The sequence below is a fragment of the Sus scrofa genome, chromosome 4 (assembly GCF_054392235.1).
Source record: "Sus scrofa isolate SSC_HxYL_T2T_F1_AM1 chromosome 4, Sscrofa_HxYL_maternal_Yorkshire_Landrace_v2.0, whole genome shotgun sequence".
Lineage (NCBI taxonomy): Eukaryota > Metazoa > Chordata > Mammalia > Artiodactyla > Suidae > Sus > Sus scrofa.
This window is the reverse complement of record NC_139386.1, coordinates 116,579,389-116,602,781: the sequence shown is the minus strand read 5'-3', so window position 1 is coordinate 116,602,781 and position 23,393 is coordinate 116,579,389. Positions and strand designations below refer to the sequence as shown.

General features: G+C 41.3%; 1 protein-coding gene and 1 long non-coding RNA gene across 3 annotated transcripts; one reads left to right on the top strand and one right to left on the bottom strand.

Moving 5' to 3' along the window:
• Positions 1–500: 500 nt before the first annotated feature.
• HENMT1 (HEN methyltransferase 1) lies at positions 501–18,720 on the bottom strand. 2 transcript variants are annotated; one of them, XM_001927894.6, is made up of 9 exons: positions 18,378–18,659; positions 18,016–18,083; positions 17,108–17,197; positions 15,309–15,425; positions 12,642–12,754; positions 11,851–11,985; positions 5,400–5,579; positions 4,635–4,809; positions 501–1,073 (listed from the first exon to the last, which is right to left on the bottom strand). In XM_001927894.6, exons 3-9 carry the CDS (start codon positions 17,123–17,125, stop codon positions 660–662), a joined length of 1,152 nt encoding a protein of 383 aa, XP_001927929.2. In that variant the 5' UTR covers positions 17,126–17,197; positions 18,016–18,083; positions 18,378–18,659; the 3' UTR covers positions 501–659. The 2 variants fall into 2 exon arrangements, with proteins under 2 accessions (XP_001927929.2, XP_084879947.1); XM_085023821.1 differs by having other exon boundaries at positions 18,016–18,720.
• LOC102160402 (uncharacterized) lies at positions 18,623–23,253 on the top strand. The gene is made up of 2 exons (XR_303203.4): positions 18,623–18,867; positions 21,749–23,253. It is a non-coding gene; the product is annotated as an uncharacterized LOC102160402 (long non-coding RNA).
• The last annotated feature ends 140 nt before the right edge of the window (positions 23,254–23,393 follow it).

The following is a 23,393-nucleotide window of genomic DNA, read 5'->3' as shown; positions in this document are numbered from 1 at the left end:
AGGCGTCCATCGGGCCAAGAGGCAGGAACAGCACAACAAACCAGACAGCTGGCGCATGCCGACTGTCCCTCCCCTCTTCTTTTCCACTGGTTTGGAACCTACAAGTGGGAGCTAGAGCTCAAACATCCATCTTTGTACTCCAGGCGGACAGCACAGCAAGTACAGTGGAAGGGCAAGGTGTTCATGTGGGTCCATAGGGGGCGCTGTGGTGGTACAGCTACCATACCTGGTCGCTAACCTCTGCATTCCTGTGCGTTGCAAAGAAATGCTTCAGGTGGACCATGGTTTTTCCCACTCTAAGAACCTGTATGTCCCTCTCTCCTACTGCTGCTACCACCCCAATTCCAGCCAAAGAGCAAAACTCCCAGCAGTTTGTTCCCTTCGAATACCTGCATTCCTGTTTTGTGGGTGGTTTAGGCTAATTATTATTACAGGTTAGAATTCTGCCCAAAGGGGATAGAGATTTTAAAGCTACTCTTAAACATTACTGGATAATTACGTTTTCTTTAAAAACTCTTTAATGTCACATTCAACACACACACACACAATAACATTAGGTGATTTTAAAATGAAGCTACCTGAATTATCATGGGCCCAAGTTTACATTTTAAATGAGCCCAACTATTGCTAAGACCCTGAATTTCAGGAACTAAGGCTGGTCAGCAGTAGTCACTACAGTGATACAAGTCAACCTTCACCGCAGACGCGTCACAGTTCAGTTCTATTGAGTCCGCGAGGAGCTCTCTCAGCTCCTGCACATTACCACATAAGTACCCCAGCCTGGGATAAGCAATGATTCTTTTCAGGGGTACGTAAAACTTATCTCCAATACAGAAAGGTTGGGGAGTCATCGCCATGGCTTTGTCAGCTTCTGTGGGTGTATGAACTGGAAGGCCTGAGATGAATTTTCTTCTGGGGTCGTCAGGGTCTGTGGACTCAGGTTCCAGTTCGTGCCGCCTCAGACTCACTTGGTATCTCAGTCTCATTTTGTTCACTTCTCGGTATACCAGATAAACCACAACACGTCTACGGTAATTTATTTGCTGTAAACTTGGGTATGAGGTCGTATAAACCTGAAGGGGGGACAAAAAAAAAAAGACTTGGAATAGAAGAAAATTTTCAAAACCACCACTCACTTCACCACATTAGAAACAGCTGTATGTACAGACTAAGCATGTGTACACGGCAAACCCTACCTCTTGTGAATGCCACAGTTATAATGGGAGTCAAACTGTATCTTTTTCACTGTACCTCCTTAAACCAAAAGGGTCTGCCAAGTCCGGAGGCTCAATTTCAAATCATTTCCTGAACCAAGCTACAGAGAAACTGCTGCTGGTTTTCCTCTTTTCCTTTTTGTACATTTCTTCTTCTTGAAGTACAGTTGATTTAGAAGTTGTGCCAAATCTCTGCTGCATAGCACAGTGACCCGTATACACACATACACATTCTTTTGCTTCTATTATCTTCCATCATGATCTATCCCAAGAGACTGAATATAGTTCCCTGTGCTATACAGCAGGACCTCACTGCTTATCCATTCTAAATGCAATAGTGTGCCTCTACTAACCCCAAACTCCCAGTCCATCACTCTGCATCTCCCCCTCCCCCTTCATAACTGTCTGTTCTGTCTGTGAGTCTGTTTCTGTGTTGTAGATAGATTCGTTTGTGCCATATTTTAGATTCCACACTTAGGTGATATCATACGATATTTGTCTTTCTGACTTACTTCACTCAGTATGAGAGTCTCTAGTTCCATCCATGTTGCTCCAAATGGCATTACTTTTTTTTATGGCTGAGCCTTATTCTGTGTATATGCACCACATCTTCTTAATCCATTCATCTGTCGATGGACATTTATGTTGTTTTCATGTCTTGGCTACTGTTGAGTACTGCTGCTATGAACATAGCGGTGCATGTTATCTCTTTGAATGAAAGCTTTGTCTGGATAGATGCCCGGGAGTGGGACTGCTGGGTCATATGGTAGTTCTGTTTAGTTTTCTGAGGAACCTCCTACTGTTTTCCACAATGCTTGTACAATTTACTTTTCCACCAACAGTGTAGGAGGTTTCCCTTTTCTCTAGCACTTACTCTGTAGACTTAACAGCCATTCTGACAGGTATGGGTGGTATCTCGTTGCAGTTTTGATTTGCAGTTCTCTAATAATTAATGATGTTGAGTATTTTTTCATGTCCCCATTGGCTACCCATACGTCTTCTTTGGGGAAATGTCAATTTAGGTCTTCTACCCATTTTTCAATTGGGCTGTTTGGGGTTTTATGGTTTCCTTTGCAATACAAAAGTTTTTGAGTTAAAATTAGGTCCCATTAGTTTATTTTTGTTTTTATTGTCATTAGGAGATGGATCAAACAAGATATTGCTGTGATTTATGTCAAAGAGCATTCTTCCTATGTTCTTCTCTAGGAGTTTTATATTATCTGGCCTTACATTTAGGTTTTTAATCCATTCTGAGTTTATTTGTATGTATGGTGTTAGAAAACGTTCTCATTTCATTCTGTTACAGGTAGCCATCCAGTTTCCACAGCACCACTTACTAAAGAGGCTGTATTTTCCTGCTTCTGTATGTTCCTGCTTCCTCTGTCAGATTAGTTGACCATAGGTGCTTGGGTTTATTCCTTGGCTTTCTATCCTATATCATTGCTCTTTATTTCTGTTTTTGTGCCAGTACCATACTGTTTTGATTACTGTAGCTTTGTAGTATGGTCTGTAGTGAAGTCAGAAAAAGAAAGACAAATACCATATGATATCACTTACATGTAGAATGCTGGGTGCATAAATATATTTACAATTGCTGTATCTTCTTCTTGGATTGATCCTTTGATCATTACATAGTGTCCTACTTTGTTCCTTGTGACCTTTAAATAGACCTCTTTAAAGTCTATTTTGTGGAACCATGAGGTTGCGGGTTCAATCCCTGGCCTTGCTCAGTGGGTTAAGGATCCAATGTTACCATTAGCTGTGGTGTAGGTTGCAGACACGGCTCTTGGATCCCAAGTTGCTGTGGCTCTGGCGTAGGCCGGTGACCACAGCTCCGATTCGACCCCTAGCCTGGGAACCTCCATATGCCACAGGAAGTGGCCCTCGAAAAGGCAAAAAGACAAAAAAAAAAAAAAAGTCTATTTTGTCTGATATAAGAATGGCTACTCCTGCTTTCCTTTGATTTCCATTCACATGTAATACTTTCTTCCATCCCCTCCCTTTCAGTCTGTATGTGTCCTTAGATCAGAAGCAGGTCTCTTGTAAACAGCATATATATGGGTCTTGTTTCTGTGTTCATTCAGTCTGTGTCTTTTGATTGGAGCATTTAATCCATTTATAGTCAATGTAATTATGTATAATTATGTACTTATTGCAATTTTACTGTTTTGGATTTGTTGTTTTAGGTCTTTTTTCTTCCCTTCTTTTGTTCTCTTGTGATTTGCTGGCTATCTTTAGTGTTGTGTTTGGTTTGCTATTTCTTTTTTATATGTGTATCCATTGAATTTGGTTTGTACTTCCCTTACACTTTGGTATAACCATCTATATATCTACAGAATTGGTTCTGGTTGTTGATCTCTTAATTTTCAGTGTATTTTCAATGTCCTGTATTTGTCCTGTCCTCTTCTCATGCTTCCTAGTTTTGATATCCTATTTGTCAATGGGTTATTTCCCACTTTTATATTATCTTTGCCTTTACCAGTGATCTCTCTCATTTGCAATTTTGTCTGTAATTGTGACCTTTCCTTCTCTGCTTAGAGAAGTTCCTTTAGTAGTAGTTGTAAAGCTGGTTTGGAGATGCTCTATTCTCTTAAGCTTTTGCTTGTCCGAAAAGCTTTTGATCTCTCCATCAAATCTGAATGAGAGCATTGCTGGGTAAAGTATTCTGGGTTCAAGGTTCCTCCCCTTCATCACCTTAAAAATACCTTGCCACTCCCTCTAGCTTGCAGAGTTTCTGGAGAAAAAATCAGCTTTTATCCTTATGAGGATTCCCTTGCTGCTTTTTCCTTGGGGCTTTTAGTATTTTTCTATTTAATTTTTGTCAGTTTGATTAGTATGTGTCACACTGTTTCTCTTGAGGTTTATCCTGTATGGGATTCTCTGTGCTTCCTCCATTTGAGTGAGTGTTCCTTTCCCATATTAAGGAAGATTTGGGCCATAATCTCTTCAAATATTTTCCCTGACCCTTTCTCTCTCTTCTCTTTCTGGAACTGCTATGATGCTAATGTTGGTATGTTTAATGTTGTCCCAGAAGTCTCTTACATGCTCAATTCTTCATTCTTTTTTCTTTATTTATTCTGTGGCAGTGATAACCACCACTCTGTCTTCTACCTCACTTATTTGTTCTTCTTCCTGTAATTGATTCCTTCTAGTTTATTCTTCATTTCTGATACTGTTATTCATCTTAGTTTGCTTGTTCTTTAAATATTCTCACTCTTTGTTAAACATTTCCTGTAGGGTTGCTGGAGTGAGCAGCAAACAGCCTAGTAGTATTTGAGACACCAGCATATCATTCTCTCTAACCTGCTTTGAGACATTGTGGGGCACAAGATTCTCTCAAAACTTACACTTCTCTTTAAAGTGGGGACTCCTTTCCCCATCCCAATAAATGAACTTGCTCTGAGAGCTACAAATACTCACAACTTCATAAACACGTTCGCCAGGGTGCTCCAAAACATCAGATTCAGTTGTCTTTTCTTTCTTCCGGAAGACCCCTATCTGGGTACAATATCCAACATCCTCAGCTTCTGCCGGCGGTTCCCCTACACCGGTGAACTCCACTGAGTAGCTATAGCGATTTGCCACATCTAAAGCCCTAAAGGCAAAACAAAGAGAAAAATCATTTTTCTAAGCTATTATTAGAAAATAGTCCTAATAAATATTATTCTATTAAAAGAATTCTAATAATAAAATTTTAATAATAGAATCATATTATTCTATTTAATAGAAAAGACTATGAAAATTACAAACCACAAGAATATGGAGCCATGTGCAGGGATGGACCAGAGAATCAGGGCTATAATCCCACCGCCTGTTTGGGTTTGCAGTTATGCCAGAACATGACCATCTGTCATGCTCCTGGGAGATATCCCTGATCACCTGCACAGCCCACACCTTCCCCTTGTTATTTCCGGATCACCCCACCCTCCTGACACCTGCGCATGAAAGGCACCTGGTGCCCACACACCCTTTCCACACTTGCCTGCCAGTGGGACCTGACAGAGAAAACGAACACCCAAATGTGGTGGTTCCTTAATGATAGGCTAAGTCGCACTTTGGGAACCAAGTGTATTGGAATAAAGTAAGAAATAACTTGTGTGTGGTAATTGTGGATACTAAGATTTACTTCATGGGTTTAAACTCCAGTGCAGTCCCGCCAAATACCAAAAACACTTAGGAACTCACCAGGTCTGAAACTGCACTCTACTCCACTCAAATTTGTGATCTGAATCTCTGAAGACTGAGAGCGGAAACAGGGAATTGAAATCAGAGTTCGGTGTGCTGATGACAATCATGGCTGGAGACATGTACCCAAAAACAACTTCGGGAAACCTGGCCAGATCTTCTGAATCAAAATGTTCTATTCTAAAGTGGTAAGAAAGATACAATTAAACAGCTTTACTCGCAAGTAGTTTAATTTTTTAAACAACTTCTAGCCATGGAGCTCTCAGACCAGATGGGAGAAATCATTCAACATCACTCATAGCAGCCAAAAGGTGGCTATAAACATATGAATGGATAAGCAAACTATGATACAGGCAATGGAATATTTAGCCTTAAAAAGGAAATTCAGACCCAGGCTACACATGTTTGACACTGATCATTGCTCCTTGGCTCTTCAATCAATATTCCAATACTCCTCATGAGTAATTTCAAACACTAGGTACCTATGTGCCAGGCAATTGGAAATACAAAAGAAATAAAAACGCTCTGCTCTAGAGAACACATTACTAAAAACTGGAAATCTGAACACAATACTGGGCAAATTGACCCCAGAATAAGACCTTTAACTACTATTAAAATTCATTGAGACACTCTTGGTTTCTGAATACCATTTCCCATTAAAAGGAACCAGAAATGGGAGTTCTCCTGTGGCGCAGCAGGTTAAGGATCTGGCACTGTCACTGCAGTGGCTCAGGTGGCTGCTCTGGCATAGGTTCAATCCCTGGCCAGAGAAGTGCCCATGTCAAGGGGGTGACTGAAAAAAAAAAAGGAACCAGAAATGGCAGATTGGAAGGAAAAGTAGACAACCAGCCTGGTACCTCTTGTTATGCCAGAAATTAGGTGCTCAATAGGACAGACATGTCACAGAACACAGGACCTAGTTTGAGCAGACGCCCACTGACAAACCTTGGGACAATCTGAGCAAGAAAATACAGTAAGTTACAATCTCTTTTAAAAAATTATAAATTCATGAGTTGATATTGATAATAAGTAACTGAGTTGGGAGGGCTTTTGACTAATATAGAGAAGAGCTGAAATTGCAATAAACATTTGCCACCATATAATAAAGGGAAATTGCAGGGGGGAATATGGATGAGTAACAAGCTATGTGCATCTTTTCCAGTCTCTAGACTGCTTATCGGTTGCAGGGTGGGGAGAAGAAAGTGGTAATTATACAGGTGAGCAACCACACCTTTACTGGGGAGATCAAAATTAACATCCAAGGACAAATGGACATTGGTGCCTCCAGATAGGATAACCTGAGAAGGGCTCAAATAACATCTTCAGTGCTCTACTGTACTCCAGGAATGCACAGCCTGAATCTAATCACTTATGAGAGCCCAAACGGAAGATAGTCTTATTAAAAATAAAGGGGAATGGTTATTTAATACTGAATGTATTAGGGGCAAAGGGTAAATCCTACATTTCAATGGTTCAAAAAAAATGTGCGGAGGGAGGGGGAGACTGAGGGAATCGGCAGGTGGGCACAGATACAAAAGATAAAGAAAATAAGGAAAATGTTTAAAAAAATGTACCTATTGCTAGAAAATTATCTTCCAGAGATTTAAAAAAAAAAGAAAGAAAATCATTTGCACTAAAAAATAAATAAAAAATAAGGAAAATGTTCATCTGTGACTCAGGATAAAAGATATGGGTGCCCCTTTCACTAGGTATATTTTGCATCTGTAAACTTGAAATCATTTCCAAATAAAAAGTTGGAAAAGAGGAAGAACTAGGACTGAGGAAACCGCAATCAGAGAGCAGTCACTCAAATAAGCCAGCATACAGATTTAATCATGAACATGCTTCAAACAAAATAAAATTAAAAAGAAAAAAAGAAAGAGTCATCAAAACCATAAAATGTGGGCAACGGATGTTAGGAAATAAACAACCCTTTTTATTGTTTGTATGTTTCTCCTCTTAATTTTAATATAGTAATGAAGTGTTTGAACTTACAGGACCATCAGGCTAAAACACACAATTATAGGAAGGGGTTAGCATACTTAAAAAACAGGGCAACCACAAGCCAAAACCAAATATTGCATTTGCAAAATTTGAAAAAAAGAAAAAAAAAAAAAAACACTCAAGCAGATAATAACAGGAGATCATCCAACCAAAAAAAAAAGAATGGAGAACCATAGAATCAACTGGAACACGAGGTTCAAAATGGCAATAATCATCTATCAATTATCACCTTAAATGTCAATGGACTGAATGCCCCAATCAAAAGACAGAGTGGCTGAGTGGATAAAAAGGCAAAAACCTTCAATATGCTGCCTACAGGAAACTCACCTTAGGACAAAGGATATATATAGATTGAAAGTGAAAGGGTGGGGAAAAATATTTCACGCCAATAGACATGACAGAAAAGCAGGAGTCAAGCAGGAGTCGCAACACTCATCAGACAAAATAGACTTTAAAACAAAAGACATAAAGAAAAAGAAGGACACTACTTAATGATTAAGGGATCCATCCAAGGAGAGGATGTTACTATCATCAACATATATGCCCCAAATATAGGAGCACCCAGATACATACAACAAATATTAACAGACATAAAGGGAGATATTAATGAGAATACAATCATAGTAGGAGACCTTAATACCCCCCTCACATCAATGGACAGATCCTCTAGACAAAAAAACAATAAAGCAACAGAGATCCTAAAGGAAACAATAGAAAAGCTAGACTTCATTGATATCTTCAGGACACTACATCCAAAAAAATCAGAATACACATTCTTCTCAAATGCTCATGGAACATTCTCAAGAATCGACCACATATTGGGACACAAAGCTAACCTCAATAAATTTAGGAGCATAGAAATTATCTCAAGTATCTTCTCTGACCACAATGCCATGAAATTAGAAATCAACCATGGGAAAAGGAAAGAGAAAAAACCTACTACATGGAGACTAAACAACATGCTACTAAAAAAACCAATGGGTCAATGAGGAAATCAAGAAGGAAATTAAAAACTACCTTGAAACAAATGATAATGAAGACACAACCTCTCAAAATCTATGGGATGCTGCGAAAGCGGTGCTCAGAGGGAAATTTATAGCAATACAGGCCTTTCTCAAAAAAGAAAGATCCCAAATTGACAACTTAACCCTCCACCTAAATGAATTAGAGAAAGAACAAAAAAGGCCTAAAGTCAGCAGAAGGAAGGAAATTATAAAGATCAAAGAAGAAATCAATAAAATAGAGACTCAAAAAACAATAGAGAAAATTAATAAAACCAAGAACTGGTTCTTTGAAAAGGTAAACAAAGTTGACAAACCCCTGGCCAGACTCACTAAAAAGAGGAGAGAAAGAACCCAAATAACCAAAATTATAAATGAAAAAGGAGAAATCACAACGGATACAGCAGAAATACAAAAAACCATAAGAGAATACTATGAACAGCTATACGGCAACAAGTTTGACAATCTGGAAGATTTTCTAGAATCTTACAGCCTGCCAAAACTGAATCAAAAAGAAACAGACCAACTGAACAGACCGATCACTAGAAATGAAATTGAAGAGGTCATAAAATCACTCCCTACAAATAAAAGTCCAGGACCAGATGGCTTCACAGGTGAATTCTAACAAAAGAGGAATTGGTGCCCATCCTCCTTAAACTCTTTCAAAAGGTAGAAGAAGAAGGAATACACCCAAAGACATTCTATGAGGCCACCATCACCCTCATTCCAAAACCAGGCAGAGATACCACCAAAAAAGAAAACTATCGCCCAATATCATTGATGAATATAGATGCAAAAATTCTCAACAAAATCTTAGCCAACCGAATCCAACAACATATCAAAAAAATTATACACCATGACCAGGTTGGGTTCATCCCAGGTTCACAAGGATGGTTCAACATACACAAATCAATCAGCATCATACACCACATTAACAAAAAAAAAAGTCAAAAATATCATCTCAATAGACGCAGAAAAAAGCATTTGACAAAGTCCAACATCCATTCATGATCAAGACCCTCGCCAAAGTGGGTATAGAGGGAACATTCCTGAATATAATCAAAGCCATTTATGATAAACCCACAGCAAATATAATACTCAATGGGGAAAAACTGAAAGCCTTCTCACTCAAATCTGGAACAAGACAGGGATGCCCACTCTCACCACTGCTCTTCAACATAGTTTTGGAAGTCCTAGCCACAGCAATTTGACAAACAAAAGAAATCAAAGGCATCCATATAGGAAGAGAAGAGATCAAACTGTCACTGTATGCAGATGACATGATACTATACATAGAAAACCCTAAGGACTCAACCCCAAAACTACTTGAACTGATTAATAAATTCAGCAAAGTGGCAGGATATAAGATTAACATTCAGAAGTCAGTTGCATTTCTGTATACCAGCAATGAAATATTAGAAAAGGAATACAAAAATATAATACCTTTTAAAATTGCACCTCACAAAATCAAATACCTGGGAATACACCTGACCAAGGAGGTAAAGGACCTACATGCCGAGAACTATAAAACTTTAATCAAAGAAATCAAAGAAGATGTAAAGAAATGGAAAGATATTCCATGTTCCTGGATTGGGAAAATCAATATTGTAAAAATGGCCATACTACCCAAAGCAATCTATAGATTCAATGCAATCCCTATCAAATTACCCATGACATTTTTCACAGAACTAGAACAATCCAAACATTTATATGGAACCACAAAAGACCCAGAATCGCCAAAGCAATCCTGAGAAACAAAAACCAAGCAGGAGGCATAACTCTCCCAGACTTCAAGAAATACTACAAAGCCACAGTCATCAAAACGGTGTGGTACTGGTACCAAAACAGACAGACAGACCAATGGAACAGTACAGAGAACCCGGGAATAAACCCTGACACCTATGGTCAATTAATCTTTGACAAGGGAGGCAAGAACATAAAATGGGAAAAAGAAAGTCTATTCAGCAAGCATTGCTGGGAAACCTGGACAGCTGCATGCAAAGCAATGAAACTAGAACACACCCTCACACCATGCGCAAAAATAAACTCAAAATGGCTGAAAGACTTAAATATACGACAGGACACCATCAAACTCCTAGAAGAAAACATAGGCAGAACACTCTGACATCAACATCATGAATATTTTCTCAGGTCAGTCTCCCAAAGCAATAGAAATCAGAACAAAAATAAACCCATGGGACCTCATCAAACTGAAAAGCTTTTGCACAGCAAAAGAAACCAAAAAGAAAACAAAAAGACAACTTTCAGAATGGGAGAAAACAGTTTCAAATGATGCAACTGACAAGGGCTTAATCTCTAGAATATATAAGCAACTTATACAACCCAACAGCAAAAAAGCCAATCAATCAATGGAAAAATGGGCAAAAGACCTGAATAGACATTTCTCCAAAGAAGATATACAGATGGCCAGCAAACACATGAAAAACATGCTCAACATCACTGATTATTAGAGAAATGCAAATCAAAACTACCATGAGATATCACCTCATACCAGTCAGAATGGCCATCATTAATAAATCCACAAATAACAAGTGCTGGAGGGTCTGTGGAGAAAAGGGAACCCTCCTGCACTGCTGGTGGGAATGTAAACTTGTACAGCCACTATGGAGAACAGTTTGGAGATACCTTAGAAATCTATACATAGAACTTCCATATGACCCCGCAATCCCACTCTTGGGCATCTATCCGGACAAAACTCTACTTAAAAGAGACACGTGCACCCGCATGTTCATTGCAGCCCTATTCACAATAGCCAGGACATGGAAACAACCCAAATGTCCATCGACAGATGACTGGATTCGGAAGATGTGGTATATATACACAATGGAATACTACTCAGCCATAAAAAAGGATGACATAATGCCATTTGCAGCAACATGGATGGAACTAGAGAATCTCATACTGAGTGAAATGAGCCAAAAGACAGAGACAAATACCATATGATATCACTTATAACTGGAATCTAATATCCAGCACAAATGAACATCTCCTCAGAAAAGAAAATCATGGACTTGGAGAAGAGACTTGTGGCTGCCTGATGGGAGGGGGAGGGAGAGGGAGGGATCAGGAGCTTGGGCTTATCAGACACAACTTAGAATAGATTTACAAGGAGATCCTGCTGAATAGCATTGAGAACTTTGTCTAGATACTCATGTCGCAACAGAAGAAAGGGTGGGGGAAAAAACTGTAACTGCAATGTATACATGTAAGGATAACCTGATCCCCTTGCTGTACATTGGGGGAAAAAAAATTAAAAAAAAAAAAAAGTTGGAAAAGGCCAGTAAAAAGCCAGTCTCAACAGATAAGTAATTTCCTTTACAAATAACTCAGGTTATGACAAATATTTAGGACACTACATTTACGGAGACTAATTCATTCAGATTTTTCAAGTGAATGTATACAGTAAGAACCAGTTTAATACTCACAGTTCAATACATGTTACCAAGTCAAATCCGAACAAACGACAGTCTTTCTCCAAAACAGAGCCATGATACAAGGTAATGACTAAATCCAGCTCTCGGGGATCCAGATGGTCCCCCACACATGGGGACAGCCGAGACCTGCAAAAGCATTATCAGAAGATCTTACCAACTACAGAAACTCTGACCCACTGGTAAATGATCTGCCTACATTGCTGAGTCTGACATGGCCTGTTTTCCATGACTTGCTGTATTAAACACAAGGTCACAGGGTAACTTCCTCTGCCGTAGGGCATTAAATGGCCAATGAGAACAAGATCTTTAGTATTGGATATTCTGCCCTCACTTCTAGTTCTCTCACCTCACTGCAGATCAGTGATTTTCCTTCTCTTTGTTTTGTTCTTTAGAAGAAACATTCTTAAGACAATCTGTGAAAGTCAAATAGGAGAGAGCTACTTGTTCAAGCCCCAGTGCTGTGTCAACTTAAACCCTCGGCTGTAAGTTACCATGCTATTCAGCATCAGATTTGGCCATTTGAAATTGCGTTTTCAGTCCCTTGATTGCTCTAACTGCTTGAGGCTATACCTTCCACATAAGTAGAAGCAAAATGTCTAGGTATTTGCAACAATCAGCCAGTCAGTGTCATGGTAAAGGTTCACTCGGTGAGCCTGCACCTCTCATGTGCCTCCTTTTAAACCAGCTACACAAACTCATATAAAAAACGCTTCCCCTAAGTATAGTTAATAGTACCACTAGTTTTAGATTAATGCGTAATTCTTTTAGAAACTCAGTATTACCCATTCCATTTAAGTCTGCCTTCATTGATGTCTACTCCGACAAGCTCTGTGACACACTTTAGGTATTTTAATATCGATAGGAGCGAAAGATCACCACACCCTAGGTCTGCAACCTGTAGATGAGATAGAATGTTATGTCAAAGACATTATAAGAAAAATACATATGTACAAATAAATGATAAAATAAATAAATAAATAAAACAAGACATTATAGTCAACAAGTTCCCTTGTGGCACAGTGGGTTAAGGACTACTGTGGTGCAGGTTTGATCCCTGGCCCAGGAACTTTCATAAGCTATGGACGTAGCCCAAAACAAACAAACAAAAAAACATAGCCAGAAGTCTCATATGATCAAACATGTTTTGTCATTGGGGTGTTTTTTTTTTTTTTTTCCCATTAGGAGTGGGTATCAGAAAAGGTATACAGTATCTTTTTGGACACAAAAAGGAAATTAACCTGATATACTGTAAACCTGGGGGGGGGGTGTAAGTAAGTCCTGTTAACTTCCCATGACCTTCTAGAGTGAACAATAAACTAATTCAGGTATCAAGTATATCTTAGGGGCCTGGCATAGGAACAGCACACATGAGAGACAAGTACTCCAAGCAGAATCTGTGCCTCTGAGAAGCTTCAAGATTTAAAGAGTGCTGAGCAAATGTACCTAGGCATAGCCCGATCTTGTTCATCAAATCCCCTTAATATATATTCACACACAATCTTAAAGATTTTTATTAGATCTAATTTTTCTTAATCACACAATAGTCTTTGCTAACGACAGATGAGTTCCCTGTATTTCTGAACCCCATGTTAGGTAAAAAAGGGCAAATGAGAAACACTTGAAAGTACCCCCACCCAAAAAGGATGCAATCTAAGTTGCATTCATGGTTATTCAGTCATTTTCCCCTTTGAGGCAGGCACATGTATGGGCTGGTGGGCGAAGGAGAACACAGAATTGAAAAATGAAAATCTAGTTCCAGAGAGCTAATCAGAGGAAGCACTGTGCTGCACTAACTTTTAAACAGTATACCCAATTTTCTTCCAAACAGGAATTGAGCTGAAACAATGCCAAGGACATGAGTCCCATCAATATCTGCAAACCACCTAGCAAAAAGAGGTCTATAGCATTTAACTCATTAGAAACCACTATTTTCTTAAGGGGTCCTCCATTCCTTAGCCTATAACTGACCCTACAGACCCCCAATGTTCACTGGGGAAGCCAGCTCCCTAGGGCCTGTGAAGTCCAAACACTGACAGAGAAGCGAGGTGTTACCCAGACAGAATCTAGTGCCAGCCCTGATCATGAACCTCTGCTACAGAGGAAGGTGGATAGATGCCAAGGGCTCCTTGCCTTTCCCCCACCATTATTAGTTAAAAAGAACCAGAGTATCTACGTTAAGACTAGTCTGCTTGAGGTTGGGACTAAATGCTCTAGAAACATAAAATACCCAACGATCACACCCAACGGTAAAATGCCCAGATTTTCTTTACATCTAAAACTGGCAGTGCTGAATGTGAGCTCAGCTCTGTGCTCCCAGTAAACAGGTTTAATGGTAGCCACTTAGGCTTTGTAGCTCCAGAAAGGGCTTCCAGAAGGTAAAGCCCATATTCAAAGATGCAGCCTGATGTTCCCATTCTTTGCCTTGAGTGATTAATTACCTCGACTACTTGTCCCCAGATTCTCTCCTTCCTCAAGGCCCCTAAACATCAGACTGCATTTAGCTAAGTGTCCCTCCCAGAAAACAGGCTGGTTTCAGCGTTCACACGTGCCACTAACCAAGCACATCACCCTTTTATATCCTTCTTCTGCTCAGTCTCCTCTCTATAAAAGAAAAATCCTGATGGCTAAATAGGCACATGAAAAAACGCTCAAGATCACTGATTATTAGAGAAATTCAAACCAAAACTATTGTGAGGTACCACCTCACACCAGTCAGAACGGCCACCATTAATAAGTCCACAAATAACAAATGCTGGAGAGGTTGTGGAGAAAGGGGAACCCTCCTACATTCTTGGTGGGAATGTAAATTGGTACAACCACCATGGAAAACAGTATGGAGGGACCTCAGAAAACTAAATATAGAACTACCATATGACCCAGCAATCCCACTCTTGGGCATATATCTGGATAAAAGTTTCCTTGAAAAAGATACATGCAGCCATATGTTCATTGCAGCACTATTACAACAACCAAGACAAGGAATCAGGAGTTCCCGTCATGGCTCAGTGGTTAATGAATCCAACTAGGAACCACGAGATTGCAGGTTCCATCCCTGGCCTTGCTCAGTGGGTTAAGGATCCAGCATTGCCATGAGCTGTGGTGTAGGTCACAGACGCGGCTCGGATCCCACATTGCTGTGGCTCTGGCATAGGCTGGTGGCTGCAGCTCTGATTCGACCCCTAGCCTGGGAACCTCCATATGACAAGGAAGCAGCCCAAGAAATGGCAAAAAGACCAAAAAAAAAAAAAAAAAAGACATGACAATGACCTAAACCTCTATCAACAGATGAATGGATTAAGACAGGGGCTCTCCCTATTGCAAGCCCTTTCCCTCCCTGCAAAGTCTTTTTGTATAGTCTCTGCTTGCTTACTAATTCCTTATTAAGATTTTATTTGATAAAGCATTATAAGGCATTCTTAAAAATTAAAGGTTTGGAAAGAAATACCTACCTTTTGAGGCTGATGTTGCTCCACTAAATTTTTAACAAACTGGTAACGTTGTTTGTATAACGGAGGATTAAACTTAATTATCCTTTTGCTGGGAACCTCTTCAACCACGCTATGGCACTGAAAGTTTATAAACAAACAATAAAAGGGAGGTGTTCTAATCATGCATGCCTTCAGGAATTAAGAAAAAAAGCTTTACTTCCCCCAACCACATCTTAGAACGTAAGCCCATAAACCACCTCAGGTCCTAAGATTAAACCTCATTTAAACCTCTCAAGTCTTTTAAGTGAGTATCTGGCCTTAATGACTCCTTTAGCTTAGAGTCAGCTAATCTTGACAAAGGAGACAAGAATATAAAATGGGAAAAGACAGTCCCTTCACCAAGTGGTGCTGGCAAAACTGAACAGCCGCATGTAAATCAATGAAACTAAAACACACCCTCACGGCAAGCACAAAACTAAACTCAAAATGGCTGAAAGACTTAAAAATAAGACACCATCAAACTCCTAGAAGAGAACGTAAGCAACACATACGCTAACATAAACTGTACAAACGGTTTTCTTAGGTCAGTCTCCCAAAGCAATAGAAATAAAACCAAAAATAAACAAATGGGAGCTACTCAAATTTGCAAGCTTTTGCACAGCAAAGAAAACCATAAAAAAAAAAAAAAAACCATTAAAAAAAAAAAAAAAAAAGGAGTTCTCGTCGTGGTGCAGTGATTAACGAATCCAACTAGGAACCATGAGGTTGCCAGTTTGGTCCCTGCCCTTGCTCAATGGGTTAACGATCCGGCGTTGCTGTGAGCTGTGGTGTAGGCTGGTGGCTACAGCTCCAGTTAGACCCCTAGCCTGGGAACCTCCATATGCCGCGGGAGCGGCCCAAGAAATAGCAAAAGCCAAAAAGCCAAAAAGCCAAAAAAAAAAAAAAAAAAAAAGACAGACAACCTACAGAATGGAAGAAAATAGTTGCAAATGATGCAACTGACAAGGGCTTAATCTCCAAGGTATACAAACAAACAACTCAACAACAAGAAAACAGGAGTTCCCGGCGTGGCACAGTGGTTAACGAATCCGACTAGGAACCATGAGGTTGCGGGTTCGGTCCCTGCCCTTGCTCACTGGGTTAACGATCCGGCGTTGCCGTGAGCTGTGGTGTAGGTTGCAGACGCGGCTCGGATCCCGCGTTGCTGTGGCTCTGGCGTAGGCCTGTGGCTACAGCTCCGATTCAACCCCTAACCTGGGAACCTCCATATGCCGCGGGAGCGGCCCAAGAAATAGTAACAATAACAACAACAAAGACAAAAAAAGACAAAAAATAAAAATAAAAAAATAAAAAATAAACTGTAGTTGGCAAAAAGAGATACATACTCAAGTTATTCCAAAACATACTCAAGTTTTTTTCCAATAATGAAAGACTTTTTAAACTAATTTTAAACTCAAATGAAAGACAAAACTTTCATTGAGAAAGATACATGCACCCCGATGTTCACTGCAGCACTGTTCAAAAAAAAAAAAACACCTCAAATGAAGTTCCATTCTTCAGTTGTTCAAGCCACATCTCAAGTAGTCAATAACCACGTGCAGTGTAACTGTTTCATAAAAAGGACTTGAGATAGTTTCCTGGTTGCCCAGTGGTTAAGGATCTGGCCTTGTCACTGCTGTGGTGCAAGTTCAGTCCTTTGCCAGGGAACTTCCGCATTACTAAGAGCACCAGGGTGTCCCAGAACCAATTAACACCACTGAACACCGAGGGAGGGCTCCACCTCACAGAGTCATACCTTAGATCTTGAAGGGAAGCCTTACCTCTTTGTCTTCTGCCATTTTGTTTCCAAGTTTCGTTGGGACAAAAATGCAGATGTCTACTTCAATTCTTCCAAATCAGCGATGACTAGGCTGTAAATACAACATGTCAGTTTTTGTAGAGGCAGGGCCTGGACTAAACAGCTGCCTAGATCATTGGGAAAGAAAAGAGTGAGCTTCACATTTAATCCACAGAATTATCCAAGTACTATTTCAGACAAGAACAAAGAGGCTCAGAAAGCATAAGTAACTTTCAGGCAGTAAGACCCATGTTTTCCTTTTATCATGTTTGATATAAACTGAACAATTATTTCAGTTGTGACTATTTCATTAAAGCCCTCCACCTAACTCAAATCACTTTCAACTACTCTTTCACACATGGTGGAAATTTTATTTTATTTTATTTTATTTTATTTTTGTCCTTTTTTTCCTTTTCTAGGGCCGCTCCGCCCTAGGTTCCCAGGCTAGGGGTCTAATCGCAGCTGTAGCCGCCGGCCTACACCAGAGCCACAGCAACATGGGATCCGAGCCGCGTCAGTGACCTACACCACAGCGCATGGCAACGCCGAATCCTTAACCCACTGAGCAAGGCCAGGGATCGAACCTGCAACCTCACGGTTCCCAGTCAGATCCGTTAACCACTGCGCCACAACAGAAACTCCGGAAATGAAATTTTAAAAGTATCCTAAACAACTGATAAACTAAAGCTGCTCCAGCGTACCTCCAATTCACTATTGGCCTTGAATTTAAATTTTAGCTCTCTATTGCACAGCTGTCTCTATCAACTACAATTCTAAAGGGTAGTAATGTCAATCTCCTAACTTTTTGAGTTACTCTCTACTGAAACTCCGAAACCCTCAAGCGAGCCAACATTGAGGCAGTCACAGAGCATAAATCGACGCAACTATTACCTTTGAGTAAGAAGCACCTCCAAATGGAAAAGCAAGCCGCGGGAGCAATCTGCGCACGAAGCTGGAACCTGTGGATTCCGCGAAGCCCGCAGTCGCTTTTAACTCCAGGCCCCGCCCTTGACACTGGCGCACCCAGGTCCTCATCACGTGATGCTCCCCACCCGCTGCCACGCCTGCGCCGCCCACACCTGCGCTGCGGGATTGGCCCCGGGGGGCACCTCCTCCTCCACCCCAGGCATCCCAAGCCCAGCCTGGAGTCCAGCCCCATTCCTCTAGGCTCCCCGTTCCCAGATGTCGGTTTTGTGTCTCTTAACGGCCGCTGTGGCGCACGCCCCAAGCCATATCTAAGTCTTCCTCCCCACCTTGGCGGGGGACCACGGTCCCTGCAGCATCCCCCCTCGCGAGCGGTTCCGACCCCGTCCAATCGGCCAGGAGCCGCGACTGTTGGCCCGAGGCAGCGCCTCGCTCACGATATCCACGGTCGAGCGCAGGGCGTCGGGCTCCCGTGGCTGTTGGCTTCGTGACTCTCCCCGTGCGCAGCAAAGAGCTGAAAACGGTCCCGACCAATGGAAGGTGGCAGGGGGAGCGACCGGGCTGAGCGCGAGCTGGGCCGCGGCTCGTGTCCGAACCAGCCAACACTCCCACCCACAATCCACAGGGCCTTAAGGGGGACCCTGGGCTGGCTACAGTTGGTCCTGTAACATCTGAACCCAGAAAAACCTTCAAACTTTTCAGCGGGCAAACCTCCAGCTGGTGACTACCGCCCACTGATGAGGCAACTATTTGCTCGCTGAGAAAAGTTACTGTATCAAGACCCCTTCCGCTGCAGAGATTCAACCTAACACTTCACAAGTAAGTTACTTCTTTCTTGTATGAGGCTAGAGTTTAAGGAAGAAGAGAGAAGTGAAGCTGCCTTTTGGCGGGGGGTGGGGGGGGGGTGGAAAGAGACTTAGTCCTCTTTTAAAAGACAATCATGTTTTACTAATGAATTAATAACGCTTAATATACCATAGACAATATATTGGGGAAACAATATATTTTCAAACACTTAACTGTATGCGATGCCTTCGGGGTATCATAAAGATGTACTGCACGAGTTTTGGTTTTGACATTTTGAGGAATCTAGTCTCATAGAAAAAAGTATGTAACTTAAGATAAACTTCAATGTTTGAGAGGTTCCTGTTGGCCTTGGAACACAAAAGTTTTAACCAACAGACTTCCTCGAAGGCAAATTTTTCTTATCACAGAATATATAATAAACAGAACCTTTAAATGTTAGTAAATTAATTCCACTTCTCTGTATTTTTATTTATTTCTTTTTGTCTTTTTGTCTTTTCTAGGGCCGCACCCACAGCATATGGAGGTTCCCAGGCTAGGGGTTGTGGAAAGTAACATAATGTCTTTTCTATCAAAGAAAATCTTGGCTACTCCATTTTGCTCTGGTTTCACCTTCCTGCGACCCCCACCCCTCCCCTTCCCCTCTTCTCCCCCAGTAACAGTTTGTTTTAAATTAGCCAACCGGGAAGAATGTGGGCCCTGACCTGACCAATGGGAAGGGGAGAGGTAAATCACCTGCGTTAGGAATAAAGAGAGGAGGGTCCTTTGTTCGGCCTGCGCACTTTTTGGAGTATCTGTGCCCTTCTGCAGAAGTAAAGAGCCTTGTTGAGATCTCCCTGTGGTCATGTGTCTCATTTTTCAACACTGACGATCGGAGCTATGTCCCCAACAGGGTCTAATCAGAGCTGTAGCTGACAGCCTACACCACAGCCACAGCAATGCGGGATCCGAACCACATCCACGACCTGCACCACAGCTCACCTACACGACAGCTCAGGGCAACACCAGATCCTTAACCCACTGAGCGAGGCCAGGCATCGAACCCGCAACCTCATGGTTCCTAATTGGATTGGTGAACCACTGAGCCACAACGGGAACTCCTCTGTTTTTAAATTAGTTCAATAAGGGGGCCATTAGACTGAGGTGGCTCTAAGGCCCTGAACAGCGTAAATAAGCAAACTAAAACCAAAACCTGCAAGTGCCTCAATGTTAAGAAATGGAAACCCAACTACAACCAATCATAACCAAGTAGATTTCCCAGGTAAGGCACCAGCTTAAGCTGTGAAAGGAAAAAAACCAAGATGGAGTGGGCATTGCTTAAAGAGCTCTCTAAAATGCAGCCTGGGGTCATGGAGAAAGTGTGAAATGCACATCTCAGCTTGGGTGCAATCTGACCTTAGACTACTTATTGTCTTTTAACACAGGCATCCAGAACATCTGCTCATTGTTCCAGAAACATGGGCACTTTCTGAACTCCCACCCTAAAGTAACTCCTGACAGGGTAGCCCTTAAGGACAAATATTTCATTCTTGTGTCCAATCATAATTCTTGCCAAACAGCTCTAACAACCTTGTGCTTTTGCCTTCATAAGCCCCTGACCACCTCTTTCCCCAAACACGGTTTTTTACACAAAGCTGTGTCTCCTGAGTTGCAATTCCTGAGACTCCAAATACACTACTTATTTGCAGGTTTCTGCATTTCTTCGTCAGCAAGCTATAGCCAATCGAGTAATTTCCTTGCTTCACTTTGGCATCCTCCCTACAAGTCTTTCATCTAGTTCCTGGCAGTGATTAGGAGCTAACCAGATTACCGGATTTGAATTGATGTTTGCTCATAATCTTTTTTTTTTTTTTTTTTTTTTTTGCTGCTCGTGGCACACAGAGCACCCTGGGGCTCAGATCCGAGCCACAGCCTCAAACTAAGCTGCAACCTCGGCAATGGCAAATCCTTAACACACTGTGCTTAGCTGGGGGTGGAATCCTCATCCCAGCGCCCCAAGACGCTGCTGATCCCATTGCGCCACAGCGGGAGCTCCTCAAATTCTTCATTTGTTTGTTTCCTTAAATTCTTAAAAATTCCAGTATGCCTCAATTTGTCCATATATCCAAAAGAATTGAAAGCAGAGTCTGGAACAAATATTTGTACACCAATGTTCACAGTAGCTTTATTCACAATAGTAAAAGAAACAACCTCAATACCCATCAACAAATAAATAAACAAAAGAGGCATATACATACAATGTAATATTATTCAGCTTTTAAAAGGAATCATTCTGACACGCCTCAACACAGATAAATCTTGAATGCATTATGCCAAGTGCAATAAGCTAGTCACAAAAGGGCAAATAATGTATGGTGGTTGGTGAAGGAAAAGTAATTAGCAGTAGAGCATTTTTGTGGATACTGGGTTCTAGTCCTATTCATTGCCTTTGAGGGTGTGTTATACCTACCTGCAAACTGGACTGGATCCTGAATTCTTCTAGTTTTCACCAACATCTGAGTTACTAAGCTAACATTTTCCACATTTCTCCCGTCTTTCTGACTTGGAATCCCTGAGAATAAAAACTGCCCTCTTCTCAAAGCCCTAAAAGCTAATTAAAGCTGGCTGGCTTGATATAAACTTCAGAGAAATCCCCACAAAAGCTCACGTACAGGCAAAACTTTTGTGTTTTGCTGTTTGGGCCACTCAGAAAGTTCACTGGAACACCTCATGACGTCACCAAAGGTATTAACAACTGCAAAACCAGAAAGTCTATCAGATTGCCACTGCCTCCTCTTAACTGAAGATGCTTCAAGCCCAACACCTAGAAATCTTCACAACTAACTGACCCCCAGACTCAAAACCTGAGTTAATGTCTGCTCTAACCATTAACTTTGTTTTTCTTTTGTTTCCATAGAGATGCCTCTTATCAGAGACCCGATTACTTGCACTATATACACCTGACTTTGGGAGCCCACCTGAATCACTGCCCCTGGAAATGAAATAAAAGTGTTAAATTTAACTAACCTATTCTCATAATGAAGAGACTAGTTCAATGAGATATGGAACTGAGGCAAGAGATGAATGAACCCCAGGTTGAGCAGCTGGAACCTGTCCCCTATGGACAGATACTTTAAGATAAAGATGGATTTCTCTTGTAGTGTAGCAGGTTAAAGATCTGGCATTGTCACTGCAGCAGCCTGGGTTGCTGCTGTGGTGTCGGTTTGATCCCTAGCCCAGGAATTTACACATACCTCAAGCCACAAAAGGAAAAAAAAAAAAAAAAAAAATGGGAGTTCCTTTTGTCCCATTGTAGCTCAGCAAGTTAAGAACCTGACTAGTATCCTTGAGGATGTAGGTTCAACCCATGACCTTGCTCAGTGAGTTAAGGATCCAGCATTGCCACAGCTGCAGCATAGGTCACAGATGTGGCTTGGCTGTGGTGTAAGCCAGCAAAAAAATAAAAAAATAATAATGGCAAGCAAGAATGGATAAAAAACAAACAGACCATAATTTCCGTTTTGTAAATAGACCCAATTTCTTGAGGTCAAGAAGACACCCCCACACACACCACAAACTATGCATGCACAAAAAGGATCGTGTATGTTTTGTCAAACTTCACAGAGACCTGGAACCTCAAAGGTATAATTGATTTCAACTGCTCCAAAAGTGCCCATTGCTCGCTCGCTCTCTTTCTGCCTGCCTCTTCTTTCTCTGCCTGTGTCTTCCCTCCTAAGAAGCACTTTACTTGCCTTACTACTTTTTATCTCTTTACCAAATTCTTTCTTCAAAGCAGAACAAAAGTCAAGGCCCTGCTCCCAGCACCTAGTCTCCAGTGGTCTAGAGGTTAGGAGTCAGTGCTGTTACAGCTGCAGCCAGGGTTCAGTCCCTGGTCGGGGAGCTGAGTTCCTACTGCAAGCCACTGCAGGCCATGACCACCCTACAGCTACCCAGCATCAGAACAACCTACCAACTCAACTTCTGGGGAAGTTTCAGGAATGAAGGTTTGAACTGAGACTGGCACTTCCATCTGCCTCTGCACAGATTGACTCCTGAGCTGCCGCAGCTGCCCGACCCTCCACACTCCCTGAAAGGAGCTCAGGGTGGGATCAGGGGTGAGGCACTCTGCTCTGGGAAAAGTGGCAGAACAGGGCTTCAGTTAGATATTTTCAGAAGATTTTATGAGCCCAATTCTTGCATCTCCTGCTATCCAGAAAAGCACTAAAATCCTTCATGGTGATGTCTGCTCCTTTTTGTAAAAATGTTTGCTTGGTTGCAGGTACCTCCCCAGCTTCACCAAAATCACATCTGTGCTAACATTCCCCCCCCCCCCACCTCTTTGGTTTCTCAGACTTTTCTGAAATGCTGCCTCCCAGGCTATAGTCTCATTTTGCCACCAATAAAACTTACTCTCCGTGTTTACATTTTGCATATTTTTTTCAGTCAACAAAGGGGAGCAGAATATGGCACCCCAAAATATGTTTCTTTGGGATAAATACTGTTTCGAGCTAATTGTTTAAAGAAACAGCAGACACAGGAGAATCTCAGAAAACACAATAGAA

Coding starts and splice junctions, on each gene's coding strand:
- HENMT1 (XM_085023821.1), bottom strand. Junction 5,580..11,850: donor TTGGTAACATGTATTGAACT/GTGAGTATTAAA, acceptor TTACCACTTTAG/AATAGAACATTTTGATTCAG. Junction 1,074..4,634: donor GCGAACGTGTTTATGAAGTT/GTGAGTATTTGT, acceptor TCCCCCCTTCAG/GTTTATACGACCTCATACCC.